The sequence below is a fragment of the Scyliorhinus torazame genome, chromosome 10, assembly GCF_047496885.1.
Source record: "Scyliorhinus torazame isolate Kashiwa2021f chromosome 10, sScyTor2.1, whole genome shotgun sequence".
Taxonomy (NCBI): domain Eukaryota; kingdom Metazoa; phylum Chordata; class Chondrichthyes; order Carcharhiniformes; family Scyliorhinidae; genus Scyliorhinus; species Scyliorhinus torazame.
The window spans coordinates 83,016,204-83,037,478 of record NC_092716.1 but is presented as its reverse complement, the minus strand read 5'-3'; the positions used below and the strand labels follow the sequence as shown (position 1 = coordinate 83,037,478).

Sequence of the window (21,275 nt, the reverse complement as noted above, 5' to 3'; positions counted from 1 at the left end):
AGAGTGAATACAGATTCCACACATCAGGTACTGCACTCTCCTCCCTCCAGTCAGCGTGAATACAGATTCCACACAGCAGGAACTGCACTCTCCTCCCTCCAGTCAGTGAATACAGATTCTACACAGCAGGTACTGCACTCTCCTCCCTCCAGTCAGTGAATACAGATTCCACACAGCAGGTACTGCACTCTCCTCCCTCCAGTCAGTGAATACAGATTCCACACAGCAGGTACTGCACTCTCCTCCTTCCAGTCAGTGAATACAGATTCCACACAGCAGGCACTGCACTCTCCTCCTTCCAGTCAGTGAATACAGATTCCACACAGAAGGTACTGCACTCTCCTCCCTCCAGTCAGTGAATACAGATTCCACACAGAAGGTACTGCACTCTCCACCCTCCAGTCAGTGAATACAGATTCCACACAGCAGGCACTGCACTCTCCTCCTTCCAGTCAGTGAATACAGATTCCACACAGCAGGTACTGCACTCTCCTCCCTCCAGTCAGTGAATACAGATTCCACACAGCAGGTACTGCACTCTCCTCCTTCCAGTCAGTGAATACAGATTCCACACAGAAGGTACTGCACTCTCCTCCCTCCAGTCAGTGAATACAGATTCCACACAGCAGGCACTGCACTCTCCTCGCCCCAGTCAGTGAATACAGATTCCACACAGCAGGCACTGCACTCTCCTCCTTCCAGTCAGTGAACACAGATTCCACACAGCAGGCACTGCACTCTCCTCCTTCCAGTCAGTGAATACAGATTCCACACAGCAGATACTCCACTCTCCTCCTTCCAGTCAGAGTGAGTACAGATTCCACACAGCAGGTACTGCACTCTCCTCCCTCAGTGAATGCAGATTCCACACAGCAGGCACTGCACTCTCCTCCCTCCAATCAGAGTGAATACAGATTCCGCACAGCAGGTACTGCACTCTCCTCGCCCCAGTCAGAGTGAATACAGATTCCACACAGCAGGCACTGCACTGTCCTCCCTCCAGTCAGAGTGAATACAGATTCCACACAGCAGGTACTGCATTCTCCTCCCTCCAGTCAGTGAATACAGATTCCACACAGCAGGCACTGCACTGTCCTCCCTCCAGTCAGAGTGAATACAGATTCCACACAGCAGGTACTGCATTCTCCTCCCTCCAGTCAGTGAATACAGATTCCACACAGAAGGTACTGCACTCTCCTCCCTCCAGAGTGAATACAGATTCCACACAGCAGGTACTGCACTCTCCTCCGTCCAGTCAGCGTGAATACAGATTCCACACAGCAGGTACTGCACTCTCCTCCCTCCAGTCAGTGAATACAGATTCCACACAGGAGGTACTGCACTCTCCTCCCTCCAGTCAGTGAATACAGATTCCACACAGCAGATACTCCACTCTCCTCCTTCCAGTCAGTGAATACAGATTCCACACAGCAGGCACTGCACTCTCCTCCGTCCAGTCAGTGAATACAGATTCCACACAGAAGGTACTGCACTCTCCTCCCTCCAGTCAGTGAATACAGATTCGACACAGCAGGTACTGCACCCTCCTCCCTCCAGTCAGTGAATACAGATTCCACACAGCAGGTACTGCACTCTCCTCCCTCCAGTCAGAGTGAGTACTGATTCCACACAGAAGGTACTGCACTCTCCTCCCTCCAGTCAGAGTGAATACAGATTCCACACAGCAGGTACTGCACTCTCCTCCCTCCAGTCAGTGAATACAGATTCCACACAGCAGGCACTGCACCCTCCTCCCTCCAATCAGAGTGAATACAGATTCCACACAGCAGGCACTGCACTCTCCTCCCTCCAGTCAGAGTGAATACAGATTCCACAAAGCAGGTACTGCACCCTCCTCCCTCCAGTCAGAGTGAATAGAGATTCCACACAGCAGGCACTGCACTCTCCTCCCTCCAGTCAGTGAATACAGGTTCCACACAGCAGGTACTGCACTCTCCTCCCTCCAGTCAGTGAATACAGATTCCACACAGCAGGTACTGCACTCTCCTCCCTCCAGTCAGAGTGAGTACTGATTCCACACAGACGGTACTGCACTCTCCTCCCTCCAGTCAGAGTGAATACAGATTCCTCACAGCAGGCACTGCACTCTCCTCCCTCCAGTCAGTGAATACAGGTTCCACACAGCAGGTACTGCACTCTCCTCCCTCCAGTCAGTGAATACAGATTCCACACAGCAGGTACTGCACTCTCCTCCCTCCAATCAGAGTGAATACAGATTCCACACAGCAAGTACTGCACTCTCCTCCCTCCAGTCAGAGTGAATACAGATTCCACACAGCAGGTACTGCACTCTCCTCCCTCCAGTCAGTGAATACAGATTCTACACAGCAGGTACTGCACTCTCCTCCCTCCAGTCAGTGAATACGGATTCCACACAGCCGGTACTGCACTCTCCTCCCTCCAGTCAGTGAATACAGATTCCACACAGCAGGTACTGCACTCTCCTCCCTCCAGTCAGTGAATACAGATTCTACACAGCAGGTACTGCACTCTCCTCCCTCCAGTCAGTGAATACGGATTCCACACAGCCGGTACTGCACTCTCCTCCCTCCAGTCAGTGAATACAGATTCCACACAGCAGGTACTGCACTCTCCTCCCTCCAGTCAGTGAATACAGATTCCACACAGCAGGTACTGCACTCTCCTCTCTCCAGTCAGTGAATGCAGATTCCACACAGCAGGCACTGCACTCTCCTCCCACCAATCAGAGTGAATACAGGTTCCACACAGCAGATACTCCACTCTCCTCCCTCCAGTCAGTGAATACAGATTCCACACAGCAGGCACTGCACCCTCCTCCCTCCAATCAGAGTGAATACAGATTCCACACAGCAGGCACTGCACTCTCCTCCCTCCAGTCAGAGTGAATACAGATTCCACAAAGCAGGTACTGCACCCTCCTCCCTCCAGTCAGAGTGAATACAGATTCCACACAGCAGGCACTGCACTCTCCTCCCTCCAGTCAGTGAATACAGGTTCCACACAGCAGGTACTGCACTCTCCTCCCTCCAGTCAGTGAATACAGATTCCACACAGAAGGTACTGCACTCTCCTCCTCCCAGTAAGTGAATACAGATTCCACACAGCAGGTACTGCACTCTCCTCCCTCCAGTCAGTGAATACAGATTCCACACAGCAGGTACTGCACTCTCCTCCCTCCAGTCAGAGTGAGTACTGATTCCACACAGAAGGTACTGCACTCTCCTCCCTCCAGTCAGTGAATACAGATTCCACACAGCAGGTACTGCACTCTCCTCTCTCCAGTCAGTGAATGCAGATTCCACACAGCAGGCACTGCACTCTCCTCCCACCAATCAGAGTGAATACAGGTTCCACACAGCAGATACTCCACTCTCCTCCCTCCAGTCAGTGAATACAGATTCCACACAGCAGGTACTGCACTCCCCTCCCTCCAGTCAGAGTGAATACAGATTCCACACATCAGGTACTGCACTCTCCTCCCTCCAGTCAGCGTGAATACAGATTCCACACAGCAGGAACTGCACTCTCCTCCCTCCAGTCAGTGAATACAGATTCTACACAGCAGGTACTGCACTCTCCTCCCTCCAGTCAGTGAATACAGATTCCACACAGCAGGTACTGCACTCTCCTCCCTCCAGTCAGTGAATACAGATTCCACACAGCAGGTACTGCACTCTCCTCCTTCCAGTCAGTGAATACAGATTCCACACAGCAGGCACTGCACTCTCCTCCTTCCAGTCAGTGAATACAGATTCCACACAGAAGGTACTGCACTCTCCTCCCTCCAGTCAGTGAATACAGATTCCACACAGAAGGTACTGCACTCTCCACCCTCCAGTCAGTGAATACAGATTCCACACAGCAGGCACTGCACTCTCCTCCTTCCAGTCAGTGAATACAGATTCCACACAGCAGGTACTGCACTCTCCTCCCTCCAGTCAGTGAATACAGATTCCACACAGCAGGTACTGCACTCTCCTCCTTCCAGTCAGTGAATACAGATTCCACACAGAAGGTACTGCACTCTCCTCCCTCCAGTCAGTGAATACAGATTCCACACAGCAGGCACTGCACTCTCCTCGCCCCAGTCAGTGAATACAGATTCCACACAGCAGGCACTGCACTCTCCTCCTTCCAGTCAGTGAACACAGATTCCACACAGCAGGCACTGCACTCTCCTCCTTCCAGTCAGTGAATACAGATTCCACACAGCAGATACTCCACTCTCCTCCTTCCAGTCAGAGTGAGTACAGATTCCACACAGCAGGTACTGCACTCTCCTCCCTCAGTGAATGCAGATTCCACACAGCAGGCACTGCACTCTCCTCCCTCCAATCAGAGTGAATACAGATTCCACACAGCAGGTACTGCACTCTCCTCGCCCCAGTCAGAGTGAATACAGATTCCACACAGCAGGCACTGCACTGTCCTCCCTCCAGTCAGAGTGAATACAGATTCCACACAGCAGGTTCTGCATTCTCCTCCCTCCAGTCAGTGAATACAGATTCCACACAGCAGGCACTGCACTGTCCTCCCTCCAGTCAGAGTGAATACAGATTCCACACAGCAGGTACTGCATTCTCCTCCCTCCAGTCAGTGAATACAGATTCCACACAGAAGGTACTGCACTCTCCTCCCTCCAGAGTGAATACAGATTCCACACAGCAGGTACTGCACTCTCCTCCGTCCAGTCAGCGTGAATACAGATTCCACACAGCAGGTACTGCACTCTCCTCCCTCCAGTCAGTGAATACAGATTCCACACAGGAGGTACTGCACTCTCCTCCCTCCAGTCAGTGAATACAGATTCCACACAGCAGATACTCCACTCTCCTCCTTCCAGTCAGTGAATACAGATTCCACACAGCAGGCACTGCACTCTCCTCCGTCCAGTCAGTGAATACAGATTCCACACAGAAGGTACTGCACTCTCCTCCCTCCAGTCAGTGAATACAGATTCGACACAGCAGGTACTGCACCCTCCTCCCTCCAGTCAGTGAATACAGATTCCACACAGCAGGTACTGCACTCTCCTCCCTCCAGTCAGAGTGAGTACTGATTCCACACAGAAGGTACTGCACTCTCCTCCCTCCAGTCAGAGTGAATACAGATTCCACACAGCAGGTACTGCACTCTCCTCCCTCCAGTCAGTGAATACAGATTCCACACAGCAGGCACTGCACCCTCCTCCCTCCAATCAGAGTGAATACAGATTCCACACAGCAGGCACTGCACTCTCCTCCCTCCAGTCAGAGTGAATACAGATTCCACAAAGCAGGTACTGCACCCTCCTCCCTCCAGTCAGAGTGAATAGAGATTCCACACAGCAGGCACTGCACTCTCCTCCCTCCAGTCAGTGAATACAGGTTCCACACAGCAGGTACTGCACTCTCCTCCCTCCAGTCAGTGAATACAGATTCCACACAGCAGGTACTGCACTCTCCTCCCTCCAGTCAGAGTGAGTACTGATTCCACACAGACGGTACTGCACTCTCCTCCCTCCAGTCAGAGTGAATACAGATTCCTCACAGCAGGCACTGCACTCTCCTCCCTCCAGTCAGTGAATACAGGTTCCACACAGCAGGTACTGCACTCTCCTCCCTCCAGTCAGTGAATACAGATTCCACACAGCAGGTACTGCACTCTCCTCCCTCCAATCAGAGTGAATACAGATTCCACACAGCAAGTACTGCACTCTCCTCCCTCCAGTCAGAGTGAATACAGATTCCACACAGCAGGTACTGCACTCTCCTCCCTCCAGTCAGTGAATACAGATTCTACACAGCAGGTACTGCACTCTCCTCCCTCCAGTCAGTGAATACGGATTCCACACAGCCGGTACTGCACTCTCCTCCCTCCAGTCAGTGAATACAGATTCCACACAGCAGGTACTGCACTCTCCTCCCTCCAGTCAGTGAATACAGATTCCACACAGCAGGTACTGCACTCTCCTCTCTCCAGTCAGTGAATGCAGATTCCACACAGCAGGCACTGCACTCTCCTCCCACCAATCAGAGTGAATACAGGTTCCACACAGCAGATACTCCACTCTCCTCCCTCCAGTCAGTGAATACAGATTCCACACAGCAGGTACTGCACTCCCCTCCCTCCAGTCTGAGTGAATACAGATTCCACACAGCAGGTACTGCACTCTCCTCCCTCCAGTCAGCGTGAATACAGATTCCACACAGCAGGAACTGCACTCTCCTCCCTCCAGTCAGTGAATACAGATTCTACACAGCAGGTACTGCACTCTCCTCCCTCCAGTCAGTGAATACAGATTCCACACAGCAGGTACTGCACTCTCCTCCCTCCAGTCAGTGAATACAGATTCCACACAGCAGGTACTGCACTCTCCTCCTTCCAGTCAGTGAATACAGATTCCACACAGCAGGCACTGCACTCTCCTCCTTCCAGTCAGTGAATACAGATTCCACACAGAAGGTACTGCACTCTCCTCCCTCCAGTCAGTGAATACAGATTCCACACAGAAGGTACTGCACTCTCCACCCTCCAGTCAGTGAATACAGATTCCACACAGCAGGCACTGCACTCTCCTCCTTCCAGTCAGTGAATACAGATTCCACACAGCAGGTACTGCACTCTCCTCCCTCCAGTCAGTGAATACAGATTCCACACAGCAGGTACTGCACTCTCCTCCTTCCAGTCAGTGAATACAGATTCCACACAGAAGGTACTGCACTCTCCTCCCTCCAGTCAGTGAATACAGATTCCACACAGCAGGTACTGCACTCTCCTCCTTCCAGTCAGTGAATACAGATTCCACACAGAAGGTACTGCACTCTCCTCCCTCCAGTCAGTGAATACAGATTCCACACAGCAGGCACTGCACTCTCCTCGCCCCAGTCAGTGAATACAGATTCCACACAGCAGGCACTGCACTCTCCTCCTTCCAGTCAGTGAACACAGATTCCACACAGCAGGCACTGCACTCTCCTCCTTCCAGTCAGTGAATACAGATTCCACACAGCAGATACTCCACTCTCCTCCTTCCAGTCAGAGTGAGTACAGATTCCACACAGCAGGTACTGCACTCTCCTCCCTCAGTGAATGCAGATTCCGCACAGCAGGTACTGCACTCTCCTCCCTCCAATCAGTGAATACAGATTCCACACAGCAGGCACTGCACTCTCCTCCCTCCAATCAGAGTGAATACAGATTCCACACAGCAGGCACTGCACTCTCCTCGCCCCAGTCAGAGTGAATACAGATTCCACACAGCAGGCACTGCACTGTCCTCCCTCCAGTCAGAGTGAATACAGATTCCACACAGCAGGTACTGCATTCTCCTCCCTCCAGTCAGAGTGAGTACGAATTCCACACAGCAGGCACAGCACCCTCCTCCCTCCAGTCAGTGAATACAGATTCCAAACAGCAGGCACTGCACTCTCCTCCCTCCAGCCAGAGTGAATACAGATTCCACACAGCAGGCACTGCACTCTCCTCCCTCCAGTCAGTGAATACAGATTCCACACAGCAGGTACTGCACTCCCCTCCCTCCAGAGTGAATACAGATTCCACACAGCAGGTACTGCACTCTCCTCCGTCCAGTCAGCGTGAATACAGATTCCACACAGCAGGTACTGCACTCTCCTCCCTCCAGTCAGTGAATACAGATTCCACACAGGAGGTACTGCACTCTCCTCCCTCCAGTCAGTGAATACAGATTCCACACAGCAGATACTCCACTCTCCTCCTTCCAGTCAGTGAATACAGATTCCACACAGCAGGCACTGCACTCTCCTCCGTCCAGTCAGTGAATACAGATTCCACACAGAAGGTACTGCACTCTCCTCCCTCCAGTCAGTGAATACAGATTCCACACAGAAAGTACTGCACTCTCCTCCCTCCAGTCAGTGAATACAGATTCCACACAGCAGGCACTGCACTCTCCTCCTTCCAGTCAGTGAATACAGATTCCACACAGCAGGCACTGCACTCTCCTCCTTCCAGTCAGAGTGAGTACAGATTCCACACAGCAGGTACTGCACTCTCCTCCCTCCAGTCAGTGAATGCAGATTCCACACAGCAGGTACTGCACTCTCCTCCCTCCAGTCAGTGAATACAGATTCCAGACAGCAGGTACTGCACTCTCCTTCCTCCAGTCAGTGAATGCAGATTCCACACAGCAGGTACTGCACTCTCCTTCCTCCAGTCAGTGAATACAGATTCCACACAGCAGGTACTGCACTCTCCTCCCTCCAGTCAGAGTGAATACAGATTCCACACAGCAGGTACTGCACTCTCCTCCCTCCAGTCAGAGTGAATACAGATTCCACACAGCAGGTACTGCACTCTCCTTCCTCCAGTCAGTGAATACAGATTCCACACAGCAGGTACTGCACTCTCCTCCCTCCAGTCAGTGAATACAGATTCCACACAGCAGGTACTGCACTCTCCTTCCTCCAGTCAGAGTCAAAATTCACTCTATCCAGCAGGTGCTGCATTTGTCATTTCTGGACGTCTGTTGATAAACTTCTACTTGATTAGGCAATACTGCTAGATATATCAATTTCTAGTAGGTACTAATTTAATGGTTCAATGCTGCATTATCTTATGTGAACTTCCACCGAAGGAGCTGGGCTCCTTTGATTTGTAAATAATTGTTAAATGAAGTATAATTTAACCCCAGTCTTCCCATCTGAAGCTTTAATTTGCTCTAGTCGGCACAGTGGCTAGCACTGCTGCCTCACCGCGCCAGGGACTGGGCTCAATTCCAACTTCGGGTGACTGTGTGGAATTTGCACTTTCTCCCCATGTCTGAGTGGGTTCCTCCAAGTGCTCTGGTTTCCTCCCAGTCCAAACATATGCAGGTTTTGTCGTGTCCAAAAGGTTAGTTGGGGTTACTGTGAACGGGTGGGAGCGTGACGCTAGGTAGGATGCAGAGGGTCGGTGCAGACTCCATAGGCCGAATGGCCTCCATCTACACTATAGGTACTCTATGATTTATGTGCTGTTATGTCGGAATTAAACACCAACTCACTTTAGATCATGTAGATCAAAACCCAAGTTTCAAGTATATAAGCAAATTACTGCGGATGCTGGAATCTGAAACCAAAAAGAAAATGCTGGAAAATCTCAGCAGGTCTGGTAGCATCTGTAGGGAGATAAAAGAGCTAACGTTTCGAGTCCAGATGACCCTTTGTCAAAGCTTTGAGACCTGCTGAGATTTTCCAGCATTTTCTGGGGGGTTTCAAAACCCAAGTTTCAGCAGGATTTTTTACAGACATCTATCAATCCCCTTTCACAAACTGTCTCCCAGTGTGTCGGAAAGCAGAATGAAACTCCTGTCACTGTACTTTAACACAACCTACCTCACACACACCGTTTATGCTGTTTGTCAGCATAAATGAGCACTGAGCTATTTTAACACAGAGCTTTGTGGTGTGCCCACAGTTTCAGTAACTATCACACTGCAGATAATGTAAGAATCTGACTGATGTTTACCAGTAAAAGTCTGCTGCAGTTATTCAAGTGTACAATCAGAACCTGGTCCAAGTGTTCATTCCCTGTTGTCATTGGAACCGGACTCCCTTCGGAGCCACTGCCGACTCCAGTATCCTCCGTTAATGCTTCGCTGGGTCCCGCAGCAAGTCCACGTGCTCGACTGCTATGCCTGCCGGAGAAGCAGATATAAAGTCACGACAATAGCTCGAGACTGCTTCACTTACCCATTTAGGAGGCACACAGACAAACTGATCTTTCCACACCTGTCTCACAAGGCCAGGGACAAGTAATGGTGGAAGGTGTTTCACGGAGTGGTGGTGATGATATAGGGGACTCAGCAGAATGGGGTGGGGGGGGGGCGGTTTAGTGCCTTAGAACAAAGGACCCCTCCTTACAAGACCACAAGGGTGGTTTGCATTCCCTGCTCCCCGTGTGGTGAAAGTCCTGCCCATCACTAGGTTAACCCTAGTGACAGTGGATTGAGGCCCTTGCAGTCATTGCCAATTTAGGGGCCTCAATTGGCCGTAGCGCGGGAAGGCCGACCATGGGCCTTCCCACCCTAGACTTAGTTTTGGCAGGAGGCAGGATCTGACATGATGTGATGGTAATTTTCAATTGTCTGCTCTCTTCCTTGGTGATGGCTTCATCAAATACCTGGGACATGCATTTCAACTGTCGAATTCCAAATGACACGGATTCCATATCCCAGGCAAACTGCCTCCTCCTGAACTAAATCTAGACAAGAGTGAGTATTTTGTGGTGTCTCGGCCGGGGGTGGGGGGCTGCCATTCCATAGGGCAGGGACTCACTTTAGGTACCTGGGAGCGCAGGTTGCCCAGGAGTGGGGGGTGGGGAGTGGGGGGTGGGTGGAGGCTCTGCAGGTAAAACATTTCTAGTTTGGTGGGGAGACTGAAAGCTGATCTGGCAAGGTGGGAAGGTGGGATGGTCTCCCTCTGTCACTGGCGGGTCGGGTACAGGCGGTTAAAATGAACGTGTTGCCACGATTTCTGTTTATTTTTCAATGCCTACCGATTTTCCTGCCAAAGGCTTTTTTCAGTGAGATTGAGGGAAGGATTACTTTGTTCATATGGGGAGGGAAGGCGGCCAGAGTTATAAAGGTGCTGCTACAGGGGGGAAGGCAGGGGTTTGTGTCTTCCGAATCTGATGTATTACCACTGGGCGGCGAATGTGGAGAAGGTGCAGAGCTGGGTAAGAGGGGTTGATTCCCAGTGGGTCAGAATGGAGGAGAGTTTGTGCAGGGGGTCGGGATTGAAAGCACTTGCAACAGCGCCGCTCCCGATAGCCCCGGGGAAGTACTCAGGGAGTCTGGTAATAATAGCTTCATTGAAAATCTGGAGGCAGTTTTGCCAACACTTCGGGTTGGGGGCAGGGTCAAGGGAAATGCCGATTCGGGGGAACCACAGATTTGAGCCAGGGAGGTGGGATGGAAATTTTCAGAAATGGGAGGAGAAGGGTTAAGACACTAAAAGATTTGTTTCTTAGGGGTCGGTTTGCAGGATTGAAGGAGCTGGAAGCTAAGTATGGGCTGGAGCAGGGGGAAATGTTTAGAATCATGCAGGTTCGTGATTTTGCCAGAAAGGAGATACAGAGCTTTCCGGTGGAGCCGGCCTCCACATTGCTGGAGGAGGTGCTGACGACAGGGGGACTGGAGAAGGGGGTAGTGTCAGCGATGTACGGAACTATTTTGGACGAGGAGAAGACACCACTGGCAGGGATCAAAGCAAAGTGGGAGGAAGAGTTGGGAGAGGTTATGCAGGAGGGGTTCTGGTGTGAGGTGCTCCGGAGAGTAAATGCCTCCACCTCGTGCGCGAGGTTGGGGCTGGTACAGCTGAAGGTGGTATACAGAGCACACCTCACGAGGGCGAGGATGAGCCGATTCTTTGAAGGAGTAGAAGATGTGTGTGAACGTTGCGGGCGGGAGGCCCGCTAATCACATTCATATGCTTTAGTCCTGTCCAATGCTAGAAGATTACTAGAAGGAGGTTTTTAGGGTAATTTCTAAAGTGGTGCACGTGTAACTGGACCTGGGCCCCTGGGAGGCCATATTTGGGGTGTCGGACTAGCCAGGGTTGGAAATGGGTGCGGGGGCAGATGTTGTAGCCTTCGCCTCGTTGATCGCCCAAAGGCAGATCCTGATAGGTTAGAGAGCAACCTCTCCACCCTGTGCCCTGGCGTGGTGGGGGGACCTGTTGGAATTCTTGACTCTTGAGAAGGTTAAGTTTGAACTGAGGGGAAGGATGGAGGGGTTTTACAATTCATGGGCATTATTCATTATGCACTTTCAAGAACTGGATAACATCGAACATTAGTTGGGGCGTGTGGGTGGGAGGGTTGGGGGCGGGGGACTGTGTGTGTTAATGGCGACTATGTGTGATCCCTAATTCCTTTCTGTCATTTGTTTGTGTGAACATGCGGGCTAATGTTTAGGGTTTGGTGGGAGAATGGGATCGTTGTTATTGATATGGGGATTGACATATTTGTTACTGATTATTGTTGGTGGGTGTAAATCTGAGAGAAAATGTGAAAAAGGAGAATAAAAAATATTTTTAAAACTGCCTCCTCCTACAAGGTGGATGAGGCATAGACTCTTCAATGAGATACTGCCACCCTACTGCCAAAAAATAATAGAACTTGGGGATACAATTTAAACATCAGGGGTCTCCCAATTAAGACAGAAATGAGAAGAATGTTTCTCTCTCAGAGGGTGGTTAATCTTTGGAACCCTCTTTCTCAGAGAGCTGTGGAGGCAGGATCAATGAATATGTTTAAGGCAGAGAATGATAGATTCTTGCCTACAAGGGAGTCAAAGGTTAAGGAAAATAGGAAAACGTGGAGTTGAGGCCACAATCAGATTAGACATGATCCTATTGAGTGGTGGAGCAGGCTTTAGGACTAAATAGATTACTAATGCTCCTCATTCATGTGTTCGTATGTATGTATACCATCACAACCTACAACAAGCTTTTATGTAAAAATACTTGCATTTATATAATGCTTTACAGCCAATGATGTACTCTTTGAAGGATAGTCATTGTTGTAATGTAGAAAACATGTTAGCTAATTTGGACACATATAACTCCAACAAGTAGCAATGGGATAACGAACAGAAAACCTGTTGGTTTGTAATGTTGACTGAGGGACAAATATTGGTCAAGTCACGGTGGATAACTCCACTGCTCTTCTACAAAATAATAATGTGGGATCTTTTTACATCCACATGAGCAGGCAGCTGGGATCCATGGTTTAGCATCTCATCTGAAAGGTGGCACCTCCGACAATGGAGCACACCCTCAGTACTGCCGAGGTAGTGTCAGACAGATTACTACTGTCACGTGTCAGCAAAGATCATTGTGCTCAAGCCCTGAAGTGGGACTTGAACATCCAACCTTGTGACTCAGAGGCAAGAGTGCTAGCAACTGAGGCATGGCTGACTTGATAGTGCCTTTAACATAGGCAAATGTCCCAAAGATACTTCACAGGAGCATCCGATGACTAACATTGACATTGGGCCACATAAGTAGATGTTGAAGCAGATAGGTCAACGGCTAGGCTCAATGGTCAGGTTTTAAGGATCGTCTCAAAGGAGGATAGAGAGGTGGAAAGTTTTAGGGAGGAAATTGCTAGGTTAGGACCTAACAGCTGAAGAACAGCCACCAATGGTGGAGCAATTAAAACAGAGGATGAAGTGCAAGAAATCAGAACACTTAAATGCACAATTTTGAAAAGTGTAGATGAGCAGAGACATCTTAGTGTCCACATTCACAATTCCTTAAAAATGGCATGGCAAATTGGTAAGATGGTTAAAAGGATATGGTTTTGAGGAATGGAATATAAAAATAATAAAAGCTAAAACCTTATAAATCACTGCTTAGGCCTCTGCTGAGGTATTGTGGATGATTCTGGACACCACTTGAGCAAAGATGCAAGTGCAATAGAAAGGCTCTAGGGGAGGTTTACCAGAGATGCTAACCTTCAGTTATGAGGATTGGTTGGGAATATTAGGACTGTTCTCCTTGGAGCAGGGATGATTAACGGTTGACCTAATAGAGATTTACAAAATGGTGGGAAGGTCTTGACTGAGAAAAGCTGTTTTCTCCAGTGAGTGAGTCAATACCAAAGGTTAGATTTTAAATTGATGGCAAAAATCTGGAGGGGCAATGAGGAGAAACATTCTTGGGATCTGGAACATTCTACCTGTAAAAGGCAGTGGAAGCTGATTCCACAAATCACTTCAAAAGGAAGCAGGACAGTTAATCAAAGGGGGATTTGCAGGGTTGTGGGCAAAAAGCGAGGAAGTGGCTACTTTTTCAAAGAGCCAGCAGGAGCACGATGGCCTCTTTGTGTGCTGCAAATTTCTATGATTTCAGTTTGCTGGACTTGCCACAAGAAATAGGTCATACCTTCCCATCTTCTCTGCCTCGTCTTCTGAGAATTCCGAATCCTCCATGTCGGATGTGTTGAGAAAGTCGAAGCTCTCCAGTGCATGTTCAACAGTCAGGCTGATACTTGATGCTCTGCTCCTGTTTACACCCTGCCTCTGCTGCAAAAAGACAACACTCTATATTCAGCAAATATAAATACTTTATCCGACTAATCTTACATCATTTGTGAGCCATTATGGAAGGTACTTTAAATGGAAGTTAAAATGACCAAGTGTCCCACAGCCCAAGGGTCATTTTAATGGAAGCCATTTAATCACTAAAATAATCTGACTCCAGGAAAGTAGCTTCCCCTTAACCTTCCTTACTTAACATTTCAGAGGTGGGCTGCAAGTCCAAGGAGGAAATCTAGTTAAAATCATTCAATTTATTGAGACAAAGTTGGATTGAAATCTAGCACAATTAAGGATCAATTTGGTTTCTGATCTTCAACTTGCTACTACATGAATTGGGATTCGACAAAATGGCCTTTTTAAAAAGGGTTGAAATGAAGATCTCCGATCCGAACTACTGAGATCAGGTCCACTTACAATGGATTGCCATGCTCTGTATTCACAGTCACCGTGTTATGGTCAGTACTACAGCTGATAAAGACACTTTAATCCTCCCAGTACACAGCCAGATAACAAACATCTCTGAAAATTGCTGCTGTCTCTCCCTCTCACTTCCTCACAGCCGTCACACAATATTCTGGCAGTAGGTGGCGATGCTGGATTAGGCTCGACCAATTCCACGCTAATCACGACAAAACTCCTCTTAAAAAGCAACGTTTGGTTTCCCTCCATTATTGATTGAGGAAACCTCACTAGCTTCTTGAATAAAAGTTACTCCGTAAAAAAGGAAAGGCTTGTTAAATTTGAAAAGCACTCCAATAGACAAAAATGAAGGGCATAATAATAATGGATGGGAAATGCATAAAGAAAAGCCACAGAAAACAGGGACTGGATAATACAGGAAATGAAGGGCATAATAATAATGGATGGGAAATGCATAAAGAAAAGCCACAGAAAACAGGGACTGGATAATACAGGGTAGTGGTTGGGTTGCTAACCAATAATCCAAACATAAATCAAAAACAGCAAGAGAGCTTGGTGGACTGCTATCTTCTAAATCCCAATGCTGGTTAACTGCCCATTCCTACAAAATACTCATCAGTTAACAGCACCCACACTCCACTAACGATGGGGCAATTTCTCTCCGATACTAATTAATGTACTTCAGACTAACAAACAATATCAATTAGATATCTAGCCCTGTAGCAGGACTTCAAAGAGTACTGATTACTGCAAAGAAAGCTCATTGAATGTCAGGTTTCAGGCAGAGCCAGCACTCATTTGCAATCGTAACCTGCAACCCACCATGAGACTCATTTTCCAGGATGTTTCTGATTGGTGTCTCTCGTGTTGGCAACCAGTCTGTTGGCAGCAGTCAGGGTTGATGATTTACTGGCATCAGCAACACAAACTGATCAACACCCACCACCAAAACTGCAGCAGCTTTATTGAGGAATTAGATGGCCAATGATCAGGAAGTACTACGTCCAAAAGCCATCACCAAATAAAAGCAACCACTCACATGGGCACCATCCACCTCTTATTACACGTCTCTCGCTCAACATGTAGCTCGCATTGGTATTTGGTTGCCACGTGGTTTTGGTACTGGACCGGTAGCTCAGACCTCAATTCCCACTACCAGACCAGTGAGGGAAAATTGTTCACTGTTTGTAGGAATCAGAAAATGAATGCAGCAGTGTGTCCTTCAGGAACGGGTATCTAACACCCACAACAGCTCTGGTTTACATCCAGTCCCTCACTACTCACTTGCCTCATATCACCTTTAGTCCCAACTACTGACAAGTGATAAATCCAGCTCCGCCCATGTCACCCACAGTCCCAAAATCAAATGAAAAATGAATATTCCACTACAGCATTGTACAATGAGGATCAGCTAGAATTTGTTCACGAACTCCAACATTTTGGGGTCCTGACAATCTGAACTGCAGGACACTGGATGATAACCAAAGCCCCGCTTAGAATAAGGGATAATAAACCCAGTCACAAGCCACCTCATACAATGCACCGCGCTCAAGACGATAAAAAGTAGGCGTTGGTTTTATCATAGTTCTAGGACTGAATCATGGGGTGATCCCAAATGAGAAGGCGTTAAAACTATACTCTTCCTAAACCAGCTTCTTGAGCTTACTCTCCTCACCCACCGCCAGCTTCTCAATAGGTCCATTTCACACCACATCTGACCAGCCCTAATATTTTTTGAGAATGCCAGAAGCAACATTTGTGCCTCAGTCACTGAAAAGCACTTCACAACACGTAGTTACCGGAAATCTGGAACCAAAGTGATTTTTAGTTTCATTTCAGACTGCCCATGTGGGTAGCTTGGGTTTGAAGCGCACTCTTCATTGCTCCTCTCAACCAACATCAAAGGTGGGGACTTCTGCCTATTTCTTGACTGCACAGTTGCTGTAGGTGGAACATCTTTATATGACATGGCCCTTTGTGGTGGGGAAATAGAGAAATGAAGAGCAAGGCCCCGTTGAGTTCTCCTGTTTTGTCCGAGTACAGAAGGCAGACCACCACTTTCTAACAGGGTTATCTGCACAGAAAGAAGCAGAGGAAGAACATGAAAGTTCCAATCTCAGTGTTTCACATGTCAGGCACTCCCAACCCAATCAGCTGCAGTACGTTCCGAATTCCCGAAACAACTGCTCTACTTGGTCATGGCAGGAGACTCCCAGGAGGAAAACGGAAATACTTTGGGGGTGTCCTCAAAGCATCCCTGAAGAGGTCAAACATCCCTGTCGACTCATCGGAGACCCTGGCTTGTGACAGTCCAAAATGGGGATGACTCATCTGGCAAGGTAACACACATTGAGACACTTTGTCAGGAATGTGTAGATGCCAAGTCGAGGTGTCGAAGGGAGTACACAAATCTCCAACCGATCTATCCACCCAACCCTCCAAGCACCACCTGTCCTGCATGAGGCAGTGTGCAGATCGTGTATTGGACTTAATCTCAAAACCCATCACTCCGAAGTGGAAGAAAGTCATTTTCAATTCCCTGGAACTCCCCGAGGCAGAGACAGACATTTCAGGATCCCACGGGATACCTCAGGCATTGGAAAATGCCTGGCTCATTCTCTTGATCCCGGCGTCATCCCTTTCCAACTGCCATCATATTGTAAAGGGATGGGAGGAAATGCAAAGAATAAAGGAATAATTGCTGGAGTTCCTTTGTAACAAAGTGGTAACTAGTTATACTCCAGCAGCTGGAGTTTCATTTGTGACTCTACGGCTTAGAATTTCAGGGCACCATTCAGTCTGAAACGTTCACACCCACTCACTTGATCCTTAACACAAGGGCTGCAATTTCTCAAGAGGCCATGACATCCCAAGTATTTTTTTATTGCCTCTAACCTAGGTGACATATTAATTAACCACTGTCCCAATTCCTCCCACTGCTTCAGTTAAAACTTACTGAACAGCCCACGGCAGACCAGTGGGGACTCTTGCTCCAATTCCTAGAATCCACAACTGGTATAATATCCGGTCTGCAGTCATCTCCAGCTGACCCTGCTCAAGCCTCTCACTGGATAGCAGATGAGCTATTAACGCCAAATGGAAATCTCCTTAATGTTTTTTCTGTAAGTGTTCTGTGATGCTTTAGCCACACATTATGAGGAGAGTGAAGTGGACAGAGCCGGGTAGAGGGGAGTGCATTTTTCCCAGCATCCTTGACCTGTTTGAGAATATGCACACACAACATGAACCACTTGCCTCTCAAGGGCAGAGAGATGAAATTGTAAATCTTGTAACCTCGTTTGGAACAATAGTTTCCCAATCACCTTCTGAGCTTGTGAATAATGGAGGGGAGGAGGGAGGGAAAGAGGATGGGATAATGTTGGCAGGGGCTGGGGAATAAGCAGGGCTGGAGGAGGGAAAATAGTCAGTATTAAAGCTATAACGGCAATAAGACACCTGTAACTACCATGGAATATATCTGTGTTTCAGCCAACAGCCTACACACATCATGCTCTTTTCCTCAGTTGGCCGAGAAGGCGGAGCTGTCACGTTGGAAGCAATTCATCACCTATATCTGTCTTTGTTGAATGGAGGCTCTCGTGATACAGAAAATGGTCCACATTTTTCAGGATCTTACCACTGAATTGAATTGTTGAATGTGTGTGTGTGTTGGGGGGGGGGGAAAAAGAGGTTTTGCTGTGGGGTCAGTTTGGAAGAGGACCTTAGCTTTCAGGGTGTTTAGTGAAAGGTCTATTTTTTTCATTTGCTTCTGAGGAAGGGTCAATGATGAACGGAGCTCAGTTCCCGAGTGAGTGCAGATACAAGTGTTATCTGCATACTGAAGCTGGAGTGGTTTTGAATTAAAGGCTTTGTTGGTTGAAAAGTTTGTGTGCCGGTTCTATAGATTATCTCTACATCTGTGATTAATTGGGGGAGGTACGGTGTGGCACTGCAGCAAGGAAGATGGACAAGGTGGTTGGTGAGGAATAGAATATTTGAATAGATGATTGGGAAAGAATATTTGAGGACCAGGATCTCAAACCTGAGATTAAGGTCATGATTTATCAGGCAACAGTGATGTTGCATTCTTATATGCTTCAGAGAAATGGACAATCTATGGCAGGCACCACAAAGGAAGTACTACCAGCAATGCCTTCACAAGATCCTCCAAATCCAGTGACAAGAAAGACAGTCCAGCAGCAACATCTCTCTCGCAGGCCAACCTGCCCAGCATGCAGGCACCAATCACTGAAAACCAGCATCGCTGGGCCCGACACCAGACTCACGATGAAACCACTCTACTCAGAACTCATTTGTGACAGGAAATTCTCAGGAGGATAGCGGAAACACATTAGGGATATCCTCAAAGCATCCCTGACGAGGTCTAACATTCCTGTAGACACATGGGAAACGTTGGCCTAGAGAAGGTTAATTTGGGAAGGCATTTAACACAGTGAGAGTCTGCTTTCGGAGCACACAGAGGTATTGGAGAGATCCTTGATCACCCAAAATGTCTAACCCTTCAAGCACCACCTGCCCTGCATATGTCTGCATGACATACCAGCCACCTCAGAATTCAATGAATCAGAATGGAAGCCAGTCATCTCCAATCCCCAGGGACTGCCCAGGAAGAGACATACATCATGCACTTAAGACAGGTAGCTAGCCTAAGGCTCAAAACTTTCACTGGACCCGGTATTTGGAGCAAAACCATGTGGTGGCCAAACTACATCCTTCAATTGGTGGTGGTAATCATAATATGAACCATTTCTGCTCCCACTTTAACCCATTTCGCTCTCCTCCCTGAGGCTGCTCCATACGGTCTCTATATGATTGCAGAGGTGAGCTTGAATGTTGTGCCTTTCCCTCCTGATCTCCAGTGAAAGCAGATGGGGAATACCATCAGGAGGAATACGGCCCTATTGAGATGAGTGGCCAAAGATGAGCTTTGTGCCTGTTCCCCACTTGGCAGCTGCACACCAGAGACATGATTCAAATCAGGAGCTCATACAGAATATAACGGTCATGGATTCATAGACGTTTACAGCAAAGAAGGAGGCCAATCAACTCATTTTATCCATACAAGTCAACAAAGATCTGATGACTCCAATCCCATTTTCCAGCACTTGGTCCATAGCCTTGGAGGTGATGACTGTGCAAGTGAATACCTAAATATTTCTTAAATGTTTCTGACTCAACCGCCCTTTCAAGCAGTGGGTTCCAGACTCCCATCACCCTCTGGGTGAAAACATTTCTCCTCAACTCCCTTCTTCGCCTTTTATCTCTTACCTTAAATCTATCCTTCAGTTATTGACCCTTCTAGTAATGGAAAAAGTGCCTTCCTACCCCACTATCTCTGCCCCATATAATCCTATACAGCTCCGTCCCCTCTCAACCTTCACTGCTCCAAGGATAACAGTTCAGGCATATCCAATCTTTCCTCATAGCTCAGTCTCCAGCCCAGCCCAGTGGAAATTAAACCTCAATGTGCTATGTAGCATTACTGAGAATATCTCCTACAGCCAAATGTTGGATAGGACCTGAACATATGAACTGCCAGGTCAATAAATAAGCCTCCACCACTTGTCCTTATATTTTGAGCACCTGCAACAGATTTAGGGATAACAGTGTCACTTCCTTATAGCAGTTAAACATTTTCTGAAGAGGGAGATTGTGAAAGCCCAATAAAATGTTATGGCTACCTTGATTGCACTGAGAAATGCGACGCATCGACTAGGCCAGTCTGAGTCACACTTTTCACAAAGATGCCATTCATTTTCAAAACACACCAGATCCTCATGACATCATTCAATCTCAATGCAGTAGGTACATGAAGCATTTTCAGGTGATTCACAGGGGTTTTGTTATCAGATGATCTCAGCACACATTGTGGGTGATACTCAGCTGGCACAGACAAACATGCCTGTTAAATTGGTCAGTTCTGTCATACAGAGAAAGGGCCCATAATGAAATTGCTGAAGTAGCTCACCCAGTCAGTGTTAAGGAGAAGGGAGGCAAGGAATAGAGGATTTGAACTAATGGGTCAGTCAAAGACCTTTTTAATGTGTTTGGAAGACTGATTTGTGTACTTAACTCTTAACATGGCTTTTGTGTTTAGTCTTATTATCCTCCTCCTTAAATTCACCCTACACTATCTCCTGAGGAAGCCAATGAGCAATGTTTTCAGGTCTCGGTTGGCACCAGGAGGTAACTGATGATCGGCATACAGAGAAAGGCCAAGCACACACTTTTATGCAATAGTGAAATCTAAATCCAGGTTGTTCAATTATTCAATGCTGCTGATTTGAACAAATGTAATCACTCCTGGGAGTATTCGCCCAAAATATTATTTCATCCATACACTAACAACCTCACTTCCCAAATTCACAGCTTTCAAACATCACCTTCAAAAGCAAAGAAAATGGGCGGCACGGCGACGCAGTGATTAGCATTGCTGTCTCACAGCGCCAAGGACCCGGGTTCGATCCCAGCCCTGGGTCACTGTCCGTGTGGAGTTTGCACATTCTCCCCGTGTCTGCGTGGGTCTCACCCCCACAACCCAAAGATGTGCAGGGTATGTGGATTCGCCACACTAAATTGCCCTTAATTGGAAAAAAAGAATTGGGTACTCTAAATTTTAAAAAAGCAAAACCAAATTCCACAATAACTTCAATAGGAGTTAGCAAAGTCTTTAGCGCACGCAGTAAAGATATTGCTGACCACGATGAGGTAAACCCATTTTGCTTGGTACTCTCAGGAACACTGCCAACTCCCCCTTCATTACAGCAGTGGTTCCTGGCTCAGAGTG

General features: G+C 48.0%; 1 protein-coding gene across 5 annotated transcripts in view; it reads right to left on the bottom strand.

The window, feature by feature from the left end:
* ripor1 (RHO family interacting cell polarization regulator 1) overlaps positions 1-21,275 on the bottom strand; it is a 450,995-nt gene that overhangs the window by 32,309 nt on the left and 397,411 nt on the right. For all 5 annotated transcript variants that reach the window (XM_072518311.1, XM_072518310.1, XM_072518312.1 and 2 more), the window contains 2 exons: positions 13,893-14,032; positions 9,472-9,640 (listed from right to left, as the gene is read on the bottom strand). In XM_072518311.1, coding sequence (XP_072374412.1) covers positions 9,472-9,640; positions 13,893-14,032 — 309 coding nt within the window. The remainder of the gene's footprint in view (positions 1-9,471; positions 9,641-13,892; positions 14,033-21,275) is intronic.